This window comes from Sander lucioperca, chromosome 15, assembly GCF_008315115.2.
Source record: "Sander lucioperca isolate FBNREF2018 chromosome 15, SLUC_FBN_1.2, whole genome shotgun sequence".
NCBI classification, from domain to species: domain Eukaryota; kingdom Metazoa; phylum Chordata; class Actinopteri; order Perciformes; family Percidae; genus Sander; species Sander lucioperca.
In genome coordinates, this window is record NC_050187.1 from 14,253,803 (window position 1) to 14,271,284 (window position 17,482).

General features: G+C 41.9%; 1 protein-coding gene across 5 annotated transcripts in view; it reads left to right on the forward strand.

Moving 5' to 3' along the window:
* The window catches only part of lyst (lysosomal trafficking regulator), a 68,210-nt gene that overhangs the window by 33,386 nt on the left and 17,342 nt on the right, over window positions 1–17,482 (forward strand). For 4 of the 5 annotated variants that reach the window (XM_035992694.1, XM_035992697.1, XM_035992696.1 and 1 more), the window contains 16 exons: window positions 641–797; window positions 3,116–3,327; window positions 3,449–3,515; window positions 3,963–4,072; window positions 7,249–7,618; window positions 7,711–7,867; window positions 7,980–8,153; window positions 8,257–8,417; window positions 9,446–9,636; window positions 10,304–10,549; window positions 11,646–11,819; window positions 12,554–12,703; window positions 13,674–13,811; window positions 13,889–14,087; window positions 14,181–14,309; window positions 15,140–15,764. In XM_035992694.1, coding sequence (XP_035848587.1) covers window positions 641–797; window positions 3,116–3,327; window positions 3,449–3,515; window positions 3,963–4,072; window positions 7,249–7,618; window positions 7,711–7,867; window positions 7,980–8,153; window positions 8,257–8,417; window positions 9,446–9,636; window positions 10,304–10,549; window positions 11,646–11,819; window positions 12,554–12,703; window positions 13,674–13,811; window positions 13,889–14,087; window positions 14,181–14,309; window positions 15,140–15,764 — 3,260 coding nt within the window. The remainder of the gene's footprint in view (window positions 1–640; window positions 798–3,115; window positions 3,328–3,448; window positions 3,516–3,962; window positions 4,073–7,248; window positions 7,619–7,710; window positions 7,868–7,979; window positions 8,154–8,256; window positions 8,418–9,445; window positions 9,637–10,303; window positions 10,550–11,645; window positions 11,820–12,553; window positions 12,704–13,673; window positions 13,812–13,888; window positions 14,088–14,180; window positions 14,310–15,139; window positions 15,765–17,482) is intronic. The other variant, XM_035992695.1, reaches the window with a different exon arrangement.

Here is a 17,482-nt window from a genome sequence, read left to right on the forward strand (position 1 = left end):
TGTCCACTGAAGGACTATTCTTTGAAATGTTCCCTTCACCCACAATTGAATATCAAAGCTGTCTAGTATTATGCGGAAAGGAATATGGGTGTGTATTACAGTAAGCCTCTTCGTTTGAACTGGTAAACGGTTTAGAGTTTGACTGTTTACTTGAGTGCGTGTGTGTGGTTGTGTGTGTTTGCCTACAGGCACATATGACGACTGGCCGTTCACGGCAAGGAACTGGGCTGTGCGAGTGCACTGCAAGTCAGCTGATATTTGTCTTATGACCAAAATCTTGTACTTTTTCCCCCCCTCATCACTTGAAAACATTTTGTTGACAAATGATTTGCTGTATTAGTGGTAGGATCGCTGATTGTCATGCTTGGTATATTTTAGCATACCATTCTGTTGTTTTTTTTAAAACCGAATTGTAAATATATTTTCTTATTAGTTTGATAGTTAACTAGGTAATGATCTTGTTGTACTTGGACTGTAAGGGATTGAAATTCATTACTTTTTCTTGCCCTCTCTCTCTCTCTCTCTCTCTCTCTCTCTCTCTCTCTCTCTCTCTCTCTCTCTCTCTCTCTCTCTCTCTCTCTCTCTCTCTCTCTCTCTCTCTCTCTGTCTCACTCTTCCTCTCTCACTCTCTTTCTGTAAGAAGCTCCAGGTGTTGGCGGAGGGGGTGGCCCCAGCAGGCGATCTGTCTGAGGAGGTGGACGAGGTGCAGAGCTGTGGCCTCAAGCCCCCGGGAGAGGAGGAGGGATACGACGCTGACAGCGAAAGCAACCCTGAAGACATGGCCAAGCAGGAAGAGGGTAGGTCCACACTTACTGCCACACCACACCACACACACACACACACACACACACACACACACACACACACTCCCTCTCTTACTCCAATTTACGCCTCCTCAAGAATACACAGCTACTGTACACACTCCTAATGATAGTAGCTTTGGCTGGTTTGACGCTACTTGTACTGTTTGCTTTGCTTTCACTGTAAGTCTTCCACTAGATATTTCACTCTTTTTATTTCCCTGAGCTTATTTTAAGAACGCTGTTAATCACTTCTACTTCATGTACTCCATCTTCTGTAACATTTTATTTTGGTTGTTGATAAATGTCAGCAGACTAAACTTGATGGATTGAGAGGTCATGTATTGGTCTCAACCTTTTAAAACCTGCTGATTTTTAGCCTTGGGAAATCTTGCTTCTCCCACTATTGAATTGATCACTCAACACATTTGTTGACTTATTTTGCATTATTGCATTTCCTTGCATTAACTGGAGGTTTTTATATTGAGCAGCACCATGGGTGTAAAAAAAACACCACATCCTCTTTTGGTTTGCTGTGGAGGATATTTGGCAATAACAAGTGGCTACTTTATATTGCGTACATATGACATAGCAAAAAAAACAGGCCTAAGCGCCTTTTTTTCCTCACAACAGCCTCTTGTGTTAGCTCTGCCTCTCCACTCTGTTCTCACCGGTTAAGAACGTGGCCTGATAACACCCTTTTTACTTTTTCATCCCCTCAGAATACAATCATTGTTTTACATTTTACAATTGCAGGCAACTACACTCTGTGGCCGCATGAGCTGAATCTTGTGACCTAAAGCCATCAAATGGAGACTTTAACTTCCTGGAAAACTATTGTATCCTGGAAAACAGTCAATCTTAAATGCTTACCTCATGCTAGACCATTTCCGGATTTACCAGTGGGCTGTCTGGGAATGTGCTCAGGGGCCCCTGAGCATGAAAGGGCCCTCCGGAATTGGAGAAATAAAAATGTATAGATTTTTTTTCATGTCAGGCTCCACAGAAATATGACACAAAGCTTGAGCCATTTTCTTGATCTTGATTATTATACAATAATAATGTTTTTTTTTTAAATACAATTTTACACCTCACATGGACAGCGCACACACAAGGCGTAGCTCAGCATATCCTCTCCTCATCCATCTGTGTGTGCGAGTGTAACCGCAGCCTCAACACCATGTTTGTGGGTCATCTCATCCTAAGTGGCGGGCGATTTATGGCTGATGTCTCAGACTGCAAGCCCATGTGTAATGCAGCCTCCGAAGGCCTCTGCTCGGGCCACAAGCAACAGCGGTGAGAGCTGTGCCTTGTCTCGTCTCTGAAAACCTTAGCATATCTCCCGTTATTTTCTGGTTCTGAAAGAAATGGGTGGAGAGAGACCCATCCTCCATTTGTCGCAGTTCAACAAATGTGGTGTGGCGTTATGCTGCTATGTGTTGGAGTCGGTTTGTCAAGTTGATTATATGTTGGTTTATTGTGTGTAGTTGATTAGTGAGCCTTATTTTGAAACTTGCATTCAGCTGTGCTGTGTGATTACCTTAGGATGACATTGTCGTAAGCCTATTCATAGTCAGACCTTTCGGGTTTTTTTAAAGTCAACGAGCAATTTGTTGTATTTTAGCAAATTACTGAAAGCAGCAGAAAGGCAGAACTGAGTGCACTTCAATATCTGTTTATTTATGCAAGTAATACCGCAATATTAAACAAAGTTATCGCATATTTAACTATTTACACTTTGCCAGCTTCTCTTATTCAGTTATGCAATATGTGAGAAGAGGTTAATCGAAATTATTTGTGGACCAACGAGTACATTTTTTTCCCCCCGAAAAATTACATGAAATGCAAACTAATGGTTTGCTGCAACTTAATTTAACATTGCTAAGTCTGCATATATGGCTTTTAGTTCATATTTACTGACAGCAGTATATATCTGGATGTGTGAGAACTGGAAGCAAACTGTGCAGCTGTGCATAGGGAGAGAGAGAGAGCAAGCTTCATTAATAAAAGGAGGTCCCAGAAGCTGCGTGAGAGCCTGCTGGGCTGCTCTCCTGTAAATCATGAGGGGACTCCCATGATGCTCTGAGGCTGAGCACAGGACTCAGGCTTATTCATTTTTATGAGCTGCCTCCAAGCTAAGCAGGGAATGCCTGTGGATTGTGAAGATTTTTCAGCAACACGGCCGGCCAGTGTGCGCTCTGTGTTAGCATGTGTGGCGTGCCAGTCAGCGTGACGTTTATCATCTCTCCATGTCTGTGTGCGAGTCTCTTGTTGTGTCTCTGATCTTACCCTGGTTTGTGTGGTGGTTCTCTTAGGAGTAAAGGTGGAGTCTGCTGTGCTGCGTGAGTTTGTGGCGGTGGCAGACGGGCCCAGGTGTGGCGTGCTGCTGTTCCCGGAGATCTGCATTATGGAGCTGAAGCTACTCTCCACTGGCTCCCCAGACCTGGAGGTTCTGAGTCATGTGTTTCACAGCCTACTGGGTGCTGTACACGCCAACCACCGCAATGCTGCCCTGCTCTATGACCAGGTCGGACTGACCCCTTCTTCTTTCTACTACTCTTAACCGCCTGAGCAGTATGTGCGTGTCTTACTTTTCTCCTCAACTGTGCTCTGAGGAATATGACTGACCCTTTGTTCTGGTCTAACAGGGAGGAGTCAAAACCATCCTGTCTGGCTTTCACAACATCCTCAGCCAAACAGACCCCTCCTTTACAGGTTTGTTATATATTCTGGCTTATTTTTATCTGACACTGTTGGATATTATTCATGTGTGACATGTGTGAAAACATTGGGTACACTTGGTTTGCTGCGTTCCTAAGATAGATTTTTTCCTGCTGCTGACATTTTGACTGGGTCCTCAGGGTTCAAACGTCATACTCATTCTGAATAATTGTAGTTATTCCTGGGGAAATCTGTACCCAATGGATTGATTTTATATATAGAATTTGTGTTTATCTTATTTGGCATTGTAAGATATTGCTATGTGTCTGTGGCTTTTTCTTTTTCTTTCATTTATATTTTTTGCTGAGAGCAAAGCAGGCAGTGATGCTGTTTTGTGTGTTGTTGTTTTTTTGTTGTTTTTTTTTGCCTGTCGTGTTCTGGTGCATGCCCAAGTGAATGAAAACTGTTAACATAATCTGCTCTTCATTGGTCTACATTCAGATTGCCAGGCTGTGCTAGTGGAGCTGCTGGTTGCCATGGTGAGCCAGCGAATCACAGCGGAGGAACTGGCTCTATTGATTCGCCTCTTCTTGGAAAAGACCCCACCTACTGTAAATAGCAAACTCTATCAGTCACTCAGCCTTATGACCAGTTGCTGACAAGCATTTAAAATTAAATTTAAATTAAATTATTTTTTAAACGGAGTCCGACCATAGACTGTTTGTTTATAAAGAGAGTCCGACGCAGTCAGTCCACATAAAACACACCGGGGCTACATTCACTTGCAACTAACTTAAAGCTACATTGTGTAACAATTTCTCCCATCTAGCGGTGAAATTGTATATGATAATTCCGAGACAATTCCCCCCCATTCCGAGCACGTTTAAACTCCTACGGTGGCCGAACCCGAAATTAGCGACGACTTCGTCCATGAGTGTTCCTTCCAGTCTAATAATAGTTTTACGTTATTTTGGTACCATTTCATTGCTAACATCAGCTATCAGGTTCCCAAACATATGCAAGCTAATGTTAGTAAAGTATCAGTGCTCTCGTTATTCTGTGTATTGTACGAGATTAATAGCGTAAGGCAATGTTTACAGCGTAGGAGAGAAGCAGCGGAGGTTTGTGTTTTTGAATATATTTCTCTGAGCAGTATGAACAATGTCAATGAAACCGAAATTAGCTCTTAGTATCTCCATCGTTTACACGCAGCTGTTCTAGCTGTAGCTAGTCTGTGTTACAACTCCATTACGTGAGTTGTCTGCCAGGGAAATCACGACACATATGATTACGTTTATGTTACAAGGTAGACAGTCCTTTTTCATCATTGACGCGAGGAAAAGTATCATAGACGCCGTTATGCACAACCATGCTATAGTAAGCCAAGCAAGTAGCAGCTATAAAACTTCGAATTTACACAAATAGGCAGAATTACGAGAAGAAAGCAGGCAACTTCGGTGTCCCTTTTAAAATCCTTGCTCCTTATCTCTTTCCATCTTGGAAAAGCCACTCCAATATTAACTTTGGTCTTGATGCTTTGCCTGTCGCGTTGTTGTTTTAATTCTCTTTTTAACTTCCTTGGCGCCTCCGTTACATGTCCTCGAGAATAGGCAAAATCCTCCAATTTACAACAGGCTTTCAAATCTGCCGGCAGTCGCAAGTAATCTTTTCCCCCTCCCTCCCTGGCATTCGTCACAATCAGTGCCACTGAGTGTAAAAGCGTGAAAGGCGGAGGTATGTCCCTCTTTGGCTAATGTATTTTAAAGATGGAGGCGCAACATGGTGACCGTCATTCGAGCGACTCGCTCGTATGTATTCTGAATAATTCTAAATGGCAGATTCTACGCGTACGAGAATACTTTGATTAGTTGGTGGAAGTAATTACACATGAATGAGCACATATTTGTGAAAGAACAAAGGGGTTTTTGCTAAGAATCAACTCAAAAAAATACACAATGGAGCTTTAACGGTGATCAATGAGGGCAAAACAGCAAGTATCAACTATCTATTTTAACCAAATATTCTCTGTCTAGCTGAGCTAAAAACACCAGATCTGCAGCACGTTACCATGTCATTCATTACCGTTTGTAACCTGTAAGCTACCGCCAACGTGATCTTAACCTGTTCAATTGACTTTACCAGATAGTACGCGACTGTCCCGCTGTTATTACAGACGTGTGAACTAACCACAGACCGTTGCCTTGTGCAATGACTCACGGTGGTGCGCTGCTGAGAATGAATAGTGAAAACACTGGAATGGATATTTGGCGTTATTTTAAAGAAACAGGAAACACTGACGTATGAAACGGCCAATTAGATTAATTTACTTTTTAATCGAAGATGCTGGAACGCCGTTCCGGATCATTCCGGCCCACTTTAACCCCTGTTTGTAAGACACCCTTCCTGTCACACTCTCTTCTCACTTCTTTAAATCTCATCAACACATACAGTAACACTCCCCTCAGCTTACTTTATTCTATATACAATTAACACCAATGGGTGCGGAACAGATGTGTTTCTACAACTTATTACCACAGGTCTGTGTTTAATTGGAATCCGGCAGCAGACATCATTAATAACCTGTGTTGAAGAAATAGGTTCCAAAAAGGGAAGAGAGGGATTTATTTTTAACCATGTCAACGTAGTGACGTGAACTGTTTTCCGTTTATGAAAACGAGACATGTCAGTAACTACAGTGGCCACATATGATTTTTTTTACTCTTTTTGTACTGCTACCCAGGGTTTTCTATTTAGAGTGTTTTTCTGCATTCTATCAAGACTCTTAGGGTTACCATAGGTTTAATGCTGAGCTGTTTTAGGGCGTTTTCACACCTACCTCATTTGGTCCGGACTTTCTTTTTCCGTTTGATCCAAACCAAAATTAAAGGTGTGAAACCTCCCCCAGACCACGGTCCGGATCAAAAGACCAAATTTTGGTCCGATATAAAAAGAGGTGTCTCGGTCCGGACCAAACTGGTGGTCCGGTTTGTTTATAGTGTGAAAGCATTTTTTGGATTGTTCGGACTTTCAGACCAAATACAAGAAGCTCTGGCAGGCTCTCCTTGTGTTACAAGACCGGGGAATACTGTAGCTCCTTTAAGGAATAGCTCGGTGCTTAGTGTGTAGGCTACATGAGTGTGTGACAGTGAATGAGCTCAGAGCAGACAGCTGTCGGCTATCAGAGCTGAGAATACATCAGTAGTAGGTTTCCGTTTGTCTCTGAATAAATGCTCCAGAAAGAAAGTTCCCGTGTCTTGCTTCTCAACATCACAACAAAACAAAAAGAGCCGTGGCAGTAGGGGAGAGCAGCAGTCAGTTGAAAAAACTCTGACACAGAGAGAGAGGATACGAGAGGACGGGGAAGCCCGTCTACAAACCAATCAATTATAAGTATCTGGCGACGCAGCTCACGTATGTGATGACGGCAGGATGTAGTTTTGTCACATATAGATCTTTAGTGCGCTTGCATAACTGCAGTTTGAAACCAAAACTTAGCGGATCAAATGTATACAATGTAACAAAAACATGAACCTTGGTTCGGACTTTCAGGTGTGAAAACGCCCTTAGATGGATCAGACTGTGAAAGCAATTAAACTGTTCAGTAATGTGTGTATGTCATGTTTTTCTTTTTTTTTCTTCACTTAAGTTAGGGATCCAAAAATATCTTAATTGTAAATATGCAGAGTAAGCAGTAAGTAGTAGTAAGAGTAATCTATCAAGTGTTTTCTTTATCAAATCAAAAAAAATAATAATCTTTCTCACTCCCCATTTACTTTGTCGCCTGCAGGAGATTTTACTTAAAGGCATCCTACAAATCGTAGAAGCCAACGTGAATATAGTACCTCTTCACTTCCTGACCTTTCCAATAATCGTCGGGGCTTCAACCCCAGGAGGGGTGTCCACTGGCTCCAGACCGAACGGTGCTGCCGGAGGGAAAAGTGTAGGTTTGCTCTGGAAGGGCAAACTGTCTCCTGGGCGCAGGGAGGGGGATACCGAGTACCGACCAAGTCACCTCCGTTCCTCTCCCTGGCACATTGCTCCTCTCCACTTGCCCCTGGTAGGGCAGAACTGCTGGCCCCACATGGCTAGTGGCTTCAGTGCCTCTATGTGGCTGAGAGTGGCAGAGCAGGAGGAGAAGGATGGGGACAAAGACAAGGGTGAGACACAGATCCTACACCAAGACCCTTTTTTATGCCTTAAGTCCATAAATATGAACTGGTTTTGAGATTCTTTCATCATTGTTTTCCAGAGGAGAGTGACCCGTCTGCAGCTGAGTCCTTCCATAGCTCCTCTCAGGCTAGGACGAGATTAGTAGAGGAAGGTCTCATTCATATTCTGTCCATGGGCTCCAAGGCACTGATGCTTCAAGTGTGGGCAGACTTCTCTACAGGCTCTCTCACATTCAGGTGAGCTCCAGTGTAGACTACAGTCTCAAAGATATGTGTGACGAATGTGTTACTCTTTCTTAATCTAAATAATTTATGGACCTTGAAGGATTGTAATGTGCTGTTCCCTCAGGATTTGTATAGACCCAAACGATGATATAAAAGCAGGGCTGCTTGCACAGGCAGATTCTGGTGAGGAACTACTCAGAGCAGGCCAATGGCAGCACCTCGGCCTCACTTACACCCAGCAGCCAGAGGGCAAGAAGAACATCCACGGCCGTGTGGTTGTCTGGGTGTGTGGCATCAGGTGAGGAACATTTAATAGCAAGAGTAATACTGTGGCAGTTTTTAGTTTTAAATCTGGTAAATGAGTGAACATTAACCTTCATTAAACCTGCCCTCCGTTCCAGGAAATGTGAGGTTTCTTTGGAATACACCGTGCCAAGAAAGTCCAGTTTATCATCTGACAGCAACAAAACCTTCTGCATGTTGGGCCACTGTACGCCGTCCTCCGAGGAGCTGTTGAAGCAGGGTGGACGCTGGAGCATGGGCACTGTGCTTCTCTTTAATGGTAGGACCTCCTGTCTTCTTTATCCAACTGGAATCATGTGTCTGTAAGCTCTCTTTGACACTTAATCCCAGTCAGTCACTCATTACCTTTTATTATCTTACTACATGCATAGTGCAATCTGTTTTAATCCTTTTTTAAGTTTTTTTTTTTTTTAAGATTATTTTTTGGGGGCTTTTCTGTCTTTAATATGACAGGACAGCTAGGTGAGAAGGGGGGGGGGGAAGACATTCGGGAACTCGTCACAGGTCGGATTCGAACCCTAGACCTCTGCATCGAGGCATAAACCTCTCAGTGTATGTGCGCCTGCTCTACCCACTGAGCCAACCCGGCCACGATCCTTTATACAATTTGATCTGTTCCACCTCGGTGCTGCTCCCTGGTGGTACACGAATTACCAACTTCTCTCTAATAAGCATTATGTACTGTGAATATATACTGTGCATAAATGTACAGTAATGGTTTGTGGTGCAGTTATATTTTAAAACCAGTCTAGTGGCTGTAAACGGCTGTTGCTGGTGTGATGTGGTGGGTGCTGTAAATTCTCAGCATTCTCTCAGGAGGCTAACAGAATACTTCTCTAATTGACTGTGAATGACTTGCCTTTCTGCAATCTCAACGTGTGAACCCAGCTGATGTCTTCAGACACGCATTAGCCTCTAGGCTGCTGTAGGTAACAGTTTCTTCTTGGAAAAGAAAGACTGCGAGTTTCATGAAAACAAGAAATAAAACATCAAGGTGTCAAGGGTCTCGCTTTGCGTCACTTCATATGTTATTACTTTATGGGTTATTTGTAATACTAGTACAGTGCCTGTTGAAAGTGTGTGTGTGTGTGTGTGTGTGTGTGTTTATATACACATACAGAGACATCTCGCTTTATTAGATAAGATTAATCATTTACTTATGGGGTTAATTTAGGGTTCATGTTGGATGTCTTACAATTCTGTTTTCTGGCTTCCATAATAACAGAAATTTGCTGTGTTTGTCTCATTAGGAGAGTAATTGTAGCTCTGTTTGCCTCCATATTTCAGGATGCAGAATAGGATCTGAGGAGGCCTTCTACCTGTACACCAGTGGGCCTGACCTCACCTCGATCATGCCCTGCAAATATGGAAAGCCCAGTGGAACAGTCTCCAAATTTGTCACTCTGGAAGGCTTAAAGTGTGAGCATGTACGAGAGCTTCTGATGAAAAATACAGATGTGGACACAACAGCTTTGGTTGTAAGTTCTTTACATGAAGCATTAACTCAACATCCAATTCACAACACAAAAACATGCACTTATAAAACATGAAATAGAAAAATAAATGTTTTATTGTCACTGTTGTTTCACCCAATTTCTGCATGTCAAAATGCAGATTGACACGGCCGTTAAACCTGTACTTTGTGATTCAAGTGCTCTGAAATTAAATCCCTCTGTCTCATTTATTGTTTAATTTCACGGTGTATGAGTAATGTGCTGTTCCAATTAGCTCTCATTAATGATACTGCACGCGAAGAAGTATTTTTTTTCTCCAAAATGGAAAAAGCTATTACAGTTAAGCTATAGCTATTTCTGTAAAATAAATGTTCTCCCAGTAATGGCTTTGTTGATAATAACTCTGCTGATAAAAAAAGAAGAGAAGGGAGTAAGTAAGAAGAATGAATGATTTTCTCTCTACATTTTTATAATTTCTGTTATGCTCTTACCAAATCTAATCCAGGTCTAAATCCATACAAGAAATTGTAGCTCCAAACCAGCTGGCCTCCTTGCTTGGGTCTAATTGGATTTCAACAAAAAGTGCTATTAAATTTACTACAGTGAATACCTAAAACTGTAAATAATTAAAAGTTACAGGATGCAAGTTTTGGCTGAAAATGATTATTGTGTGAATTGTGTTTCTGTATAGGAGAGCTTGGCAGTAGTGTATGCTCCCAGCAGTCCTAGAGTATACACTATCTATGAGCCTGTAATCAGACTGAAGGGTCAGGCCAAGACTGTGGTCACCCAGCGGCCGTTCAGCTCCAAGGAAGTGCAGAGTGTTTCCCTGGAGCCCAACTCCCTCAGAGCTCTGCTCCCCACTGAAACCCATGGCCTGCAGAGCGTCCTGCACAAAATCGGAGGAACAGGAAATTTTGTCTTCCTCTTTGCACAGGTAGGATGGGCCACATTTTTCATTGAGCTCTAGCTTAGTCAGAGAGGTCATGAATCCCAGTTGTGATATTTCTGGAATACTTTAGGTTTAGATGGATGTATTTCAGAGAGGGAAAAGTGACAGTTGGATTTAGTAAACCAGAAAACTTCAGTAAATTTGACGGATAAGTCACATCACAGCAATGTAGAAGAATGTGTATCATAACGTCACATATTGCATTAACTTCCGCTTGTCAGCTGTTCTTCTAATGCTCCTTCGCAACTTTTTCGAGATGACAAACATCACAGTCATAAACACTCATTAATTGGATGTCATAGAAAAGAAAGATTTTTATTATTAAAATTTACAGCCAACTATTTTGATTATCGAATAATCATTTAAGTCATTTTTCAAGCACAAATGCCAAACATGTAATGATTCCAGCTCCTGAAATGTGCTGCTTTTCCTTGTCTTAACATTATAGTAAATGTAATGTCTTCAACGTCACCTTGGGCTCTTGGAAATTATGGTTGGCATTTCTCACTGATTTCTAATGTTTTATAGACCAAACATCTAAATCACAGATTCACTAATTATGAAAATTATCATTAGTTGCAGAAACCCGTAATTTTGAAGTCTTTATGCTGCTTCATACTAATATTCATGACCAGCACTGCAAGGACATTATTTCTAAGCCTAAAAGATGATTGACAAAGATTTAGTCATTTTTACAAGAATATTTAAGGCAAAAAAAAAATGACCTCATGTTTGAACTCTGTAATTAATCACGTCACTCCTCTGATGCTGACAATGTGACCTTATTAATTATGTCAGTTACAGGCCTTCTCCCTGTGTAGGATAAGGGAAGTCATATTGGTTTTGTTGCACTTGTTACTACTTGCAAATACGGACCGTAGTTTATTGTCACTTTTACAGACAAAGTCTGATATTAGTTTGATATTAGGCACGCTGTGTGCCTTTTGTGAGAACACAATAACTGTAGCAGGGACAGTGAAATAATGTTTTAGAACTCCATCTGCAGGCCTGCATTGTTCACATTCATGCATTTTTTTTGTTCTGTTCCTCTGTCCCTCATCTCTGGGTCTGTGCTGTCCAGACAGTGGAGCTGAGTGACTGTGAGAAGACCCAGGCTCTGGCCCTGAGGGTGCTGCTGTCTTTGTCCAAGTTTAACCAACACCGCATCCATGAAATGGACTGTTACCATGGATACTCAATGATCCACCAGGTCCTCATCAAGTCCAAATGCATTGTGGGATATCATATGCTGAAAGTGAGTCACACCATGAACTCATTGCTATCTTCTGTACCCACAGCCTCTGCTGATCTGTGCAGTAAAACTTATTCATCAGCACTTTTTATTTTTATTTTTATTTTTTTTTTACCATAAATCTGATCCAGCCCGACACACTGGTGCCTCTCTGAGCCGGTGTTGGTGACCCTGCTGTTACTTGACCCTCTGGCTGTGTCTGTAATTGATCTGTGTGATGGCTGTGCGCTGAATTGGATTCTGTTCGACTTGATGAAACACTGAGCTCCTGCAGAGTCACGCAGCCTCTCTGATTGCCTCTGTCACTTTAGGCTTCCACATACCGCAGTATATTAGTATAGCACAGAACTGCGCTGATTAGTGACATTAATTATAATTAATATAGTGACTTAACCATTCCTATATTAAAAGGAACATGCTGTGTTTTTTTTTTTTCACTTGTACATGTCTATTAATGCTGAAAAAACTGCCAGCTTCTATCTTACCTCAGTCTACCAGGGTCACAAAGGACTGTAAGATGTATTTCCACTGCAGTGAAGCTGGTCACAAATGATAGCCTGTGATCAATACAGACAGGGCAGTTTAGGGAGTAAATGGTAGTGGTTTTGACGGAGTGATACGCAATCCAAAAAATGTAATGGAGAATTTATTTATTGACTCCTTGTGTATGGGATTTTGCGCTGTAAGGTTGTTTCTGGAGAGAGTGATTATTAGAGAGCCATATTCTGTACTTCTAGACTTTACTGGATGGATGTTGCAGTGCACCCATCCTCATCCTGGGGGATGATGGGCAGTTCCGTTTGGACGCTGAGTCCATCGCTGTGGTGCAGGATATCGGGCTTCTCTCAGACGTCCTATTGGACTGGAAGATCTGGGCCAAGGCTGAGGTAAACACACATACATCACAGGATCAATCATTACGTTACATTACATTCCATGTTATTTAGCTGAGGCTTTTATCCAAAGCGACTTACAATTGCTATATATGTTAGAGGTTGCACGCCTCTGGAGCAACTATGAGTTAAGTGTCTTGCTCAGGGACACATTGATTGATGTATCACAGTGGGAATTGAACCCAGATCTCCCACACCCAAGGCATGTGTCATCACCACCTCATTCACACCTCACTCATGTTTGTTTAGTAACAGGAGACATAACACAATGTCTCACAAAATTAGACTAAACATGATGAAATATTAAAAAATGTAAGCACGCACAAAGATGACCAATCATATTTTTTAACTAGGTGTTTACCATAAATTCAAATTAAGACAACAAATAAGTTATTAAAAGACATTCTTTTGTCTCTTTTCTTTTAGTCAAATATGAAGTAAAAGTACAGTAAGGATAAAGAGTAGACCATTTTGCTCTAGATGAGCCAAACGTTTGTTCAAGATGTGATATTTTGTTGACTGAATCTGCACGTTTCTAGTTTCTCAAGGTATTTTAATTTATTAGCATCTACTCCTGATGAAGGGAAGAAAGCTCAAAGCATAATCATCGAATGGAGGGCTGATAATAAATTCATACACGTCAGAAGCAGCTCTCACTGGTCACGATTTCATTTTTTACCATGTTTTTACAAAACATTTAAAAGTAATAAATTGGTTTAAACAAGTTTTCATGCCCTTAGGGAGGAACACTAATGCACTGCTAATCATGCAGCCTGGTTGCTAAACTAAACTGTTTGCAAATTGTATTTTTAAAATCAGTTTCATATGTTTTGCATTCTGTGCAGCACCGTTTTACTTACTGCAGAGGAATGATGGTACTCTCAAGCCGACCATTAAATGATGAAGAACCAGTTAATGTGTCTTCCTCTTCATTGCCATTCACTGTTTGTGTTGTTTCTGTCAGTGTGGAGTGTGGGAAACACTGCTTGCTGCCTTAGAGATCCTCATCAGGGTGCACCACCCTTATCAGGTCTATAACATCCGTCAGCTCCTCAAGGCTGAGGTAGTGCACCGCTTCCTGCTCACCTGCCAGGTGTTACAGGTAGGTCACATAGCTGCTGTAACAATAACCTTTATCCCTTCAGAGACTGTTACTGACCACATTATGTTTGTCTTAAGGAGCATCGGGACGAGCATCTGACTGCCATGCCGCAGGAAGTCTGTATGTCATTCGTCAAAATCATCCAGGAGGTACTCGGGTCTCCCCCGGACATGGACCTGCTTAAACTGATCTACAACTTCCTGCTGGCTGTCCACCCACCTACCAACACCTACGTCTGCCACACTCCATCCAGCTTCTACTTCTCACTACACATAGGTGAGGAAGCAGTGCAGTTGAAAGCAGCACATCTGTATCAAAGTGCCGATTAATGTAATGCACTGAGTTCCTTTGATGTCTCTTATTTGTCAGATGGGAAGCTGTACCAGGAGAAGGTGCAGTCCATTATGTATCTGAGACACTCCAACAGTGGAGGAAAGTCTGCCAGCAGCTCTGTGGTGTCACTCTCCCCAACTGTCTTCACTGATGCTCCCTATGCAGGTACAGCTGTTTCATCTGTATTACTCCAAGCACTCCAAGGCATCCTACACAGTACAAACCTTCAGTTTGTTGCTTTGGAAGGACATTATAAATAGGAATATCAGCAGTGTGTTTATGAGTGTATGTGTCTCCCAGCAAGAACAATTTGTTTGAACATGTTTAGAGCTGTATCAGCCTTGTTTTCTCTCTGTGATTAATTACAGTCACCAGAGTTTTATTTTAAGTACCTAATGTAAACACCATTACTTCTAGGAAAAGCTGATGCATGTGGGTTAGCTCATTATGTGTTTGAAACTCCCTCTATTCTTCGTTTTTCTTTGCTTTCAAAAAGATTTAATCTAACTGTTGCTCTTAACAGTAGTTATTACAGAGCCCCTCTTTATTAAACATCTTATGTCTTTCAAACTATGCCATTTTACCTATTCTATCTGAGCCTTTATTGTTCTACTCAGTTATTCAATTGTGAGCCTCTCTTGTCATCATAAGCCTGCTTTTTGAGTTATGTTCTTTTTATTTTGTTATAAAGCACCTTATGACCTTAGAAAAGGGCTGTATAAATGAAATACATTGGGCTTTGATACTTGCAACAATACATCCAAATTAAACAGGACTGACAATTTGGGCACTGGCACGCAGTTAAATGTACAATGTTGTCAATGAACAGTGGCAGAGCAGAATCATCTTTGTCATCATGTTATTCATCACAGCCTCAAGTCTATCAATATTACTATTTGCACTGCAAGTGTCTGCATACAAATAAGGCCCTTTGCACCCTTCAGGTAGAAGTCTAATAATTTACAAGTGCTGAATCATTTTGTTCTTTGTTCCAGGTCATGTCCACGGTCCTTCCCCTCAACATGGAGGTGATGATCAGTCGTTACGCCCACCCAGTCTGGCACCATCTCCGTACTCCTCCCCTCTACTGACACCTCGACTTGGACACGGTAGCTCAAATGAGGCAGGTGAGGGTGACGGGGTTTTCCTCCCTACACCGCAGGCTCTTGGCAGCACAGAGACACTCAAGAAGGGCAGAGGTGATGAGCAGCTCCTGAGCAGCTGTGAATCAGCCAAGACAATCTGTGAGTCTAAGGACATAGGTGAGGGAGGAGCCCTGCGCGCTCCTTCCATCAGCGTGGAGGAGGAGCAGGACGAGATGGCAGAGGTGGACAGCCTAGTAGAGGGCAGCGTTGGGGTGGCAGAGTCTGAGGACAGGTTTGACTGGGCCAGTGATGAGGTGCTGCGCCGCCCTGACAGCCTGAAAGGAATCCAGTCCTTCCAGAGGAGCCACAGCAACCTGGCCAGTCTGGGCCTGGCCTTCCCAGCTCCAAACGGCTCGTTGGCCATTGGCCGCTGGCCCAATTCGGCGGACCGAGGCTCCATGCCTGAAGACTGGGAGAGCTACACCTACTCTCCTGGCTACGAGAGGGCGCACAGCAAGGCTGATTCCAATGAAAGGTATGCTGTAATTGTACCCTTTCACAAGGCATGCTTGTTTGAGTGTCACATACAGTATTATTGTATCTCAAGAAAATACTCTCAGGATGTTCTACTGTGACTGAATGCTCAATATCACTACTAATTATAATACTATTTAAGTCAGCCCACATTAAACCTTGGCCAATTTATAAATGACTTACAGTGAATACTGATGGTCTCTTTCAACATTTTATCTCCATGTCCATGTGGGTTTTGTTCTGGTACAAAACGTTAGCACTCTGCTTGATAAAGAAGAGCTGTGTAGGGATTTGCATAATGTAAATACAGCATTTGATTATGGTAATAATCCTTAGCCAACTTTGGAATTAAAAATGATTTGTACTGCAATAACAGTTTAAGTTTATTTCTACCTGCCAGCCAACTGCTGTCTCAAGCCAATAGGAAATAATACAAAAAAAAAAATATTCTATCTAATCCTGTTTTCTAACCAAAGATGTCTGACATTAAGACATCTGATTTGATTTGTTGAATAAGCTCAAGTTCAAGCTGTCCAGAAAACCTTTAAAAAATAAAGTATGAATGAGTTCAACAATGTATCTTTACTGATATACAACTAGTTGTTGTGTGTTCATTGACAAATAGCTTCTCTTCTGACTGTTTTAAGTTTTTAAGTTTAACACCGGGGTGCAAAATATTCACTCCCAGTCAGGACATAAAGTTAACTTTTTTGACCACCAGCCACTGTGGCAGGTGGATTTTTAAATCCACCTGCCACAGGACTTTTTACCAGCCAGTTTTTTTTTTTGCATCATAAAGGTGAAAAACAGGAATTGCTGTGTCTCTATGATCCTATCCTGTCCTATTGATGGTAGCCTACTCGTGGACATTGCGCCGTCATCACGTGCTGTAGTAGGGGGCCCGCCTTGATAATCCTGCATAGGGGCGCGGTGTTGGCTCGTTACGCCACTGCATATAAGAGATGAGATGATCAAGAGTAGCCTACGCGCACCACAACAACAACAACAAAACACTGGTGAATGCGCACCATAACACATAATTTTTTTTTGTATAGTTGTTAAAAATAAAAAAATAAATAAAAAGGAAACTTGTTTTGGGGAGAATAATAATTATTACTATTAATTAATTACTCTGGGCTGAGATTTCCTAGGAACCTTACCAAAAAGGCTCAGGATGCTGCAAATGTTGGTATAATATGAACAAGGCTGGTGGATTTAAGACACAAAATAATAATTTATTGAATGAATCAAATATGAACATATCTGTCATTGTCATTGGCTTGTTGATCTTTACATTGTGAGTTATTTCCTAACCTGGCCTGGGACACACATTCATACGGTTTGATAAAGTACTTATTAGACTTTAACTTATCATTGCACTTACAATAACGAGCGTAGCTGTCCTCAATTTAGGTCATCCTGTACATCTCATCTGCGTTTTTTCCTGTATCCACCGTGTGCGTTTGTGTGTGATTATGTGTGTTTGTGTTTGTGTGTGTGTTTGTGTGTGTTTGTGTGTGATTGTGTGTGCGCGTCAGTCGCGGGGGAAACAGAGCAGCCCCGCCTGCTGCAGAGAGCCGACAGATTGAAACAGCAGCCGCTGACTTTAGAGTGAAAAAACGTTACAGCGTACATTGATGTTAAAATGTATACATGTTGGCAGGACGGTCTGAAATGTTTTGCACGGTCTTTCACTGTGCGTTTTGTTGGTAAATGTGA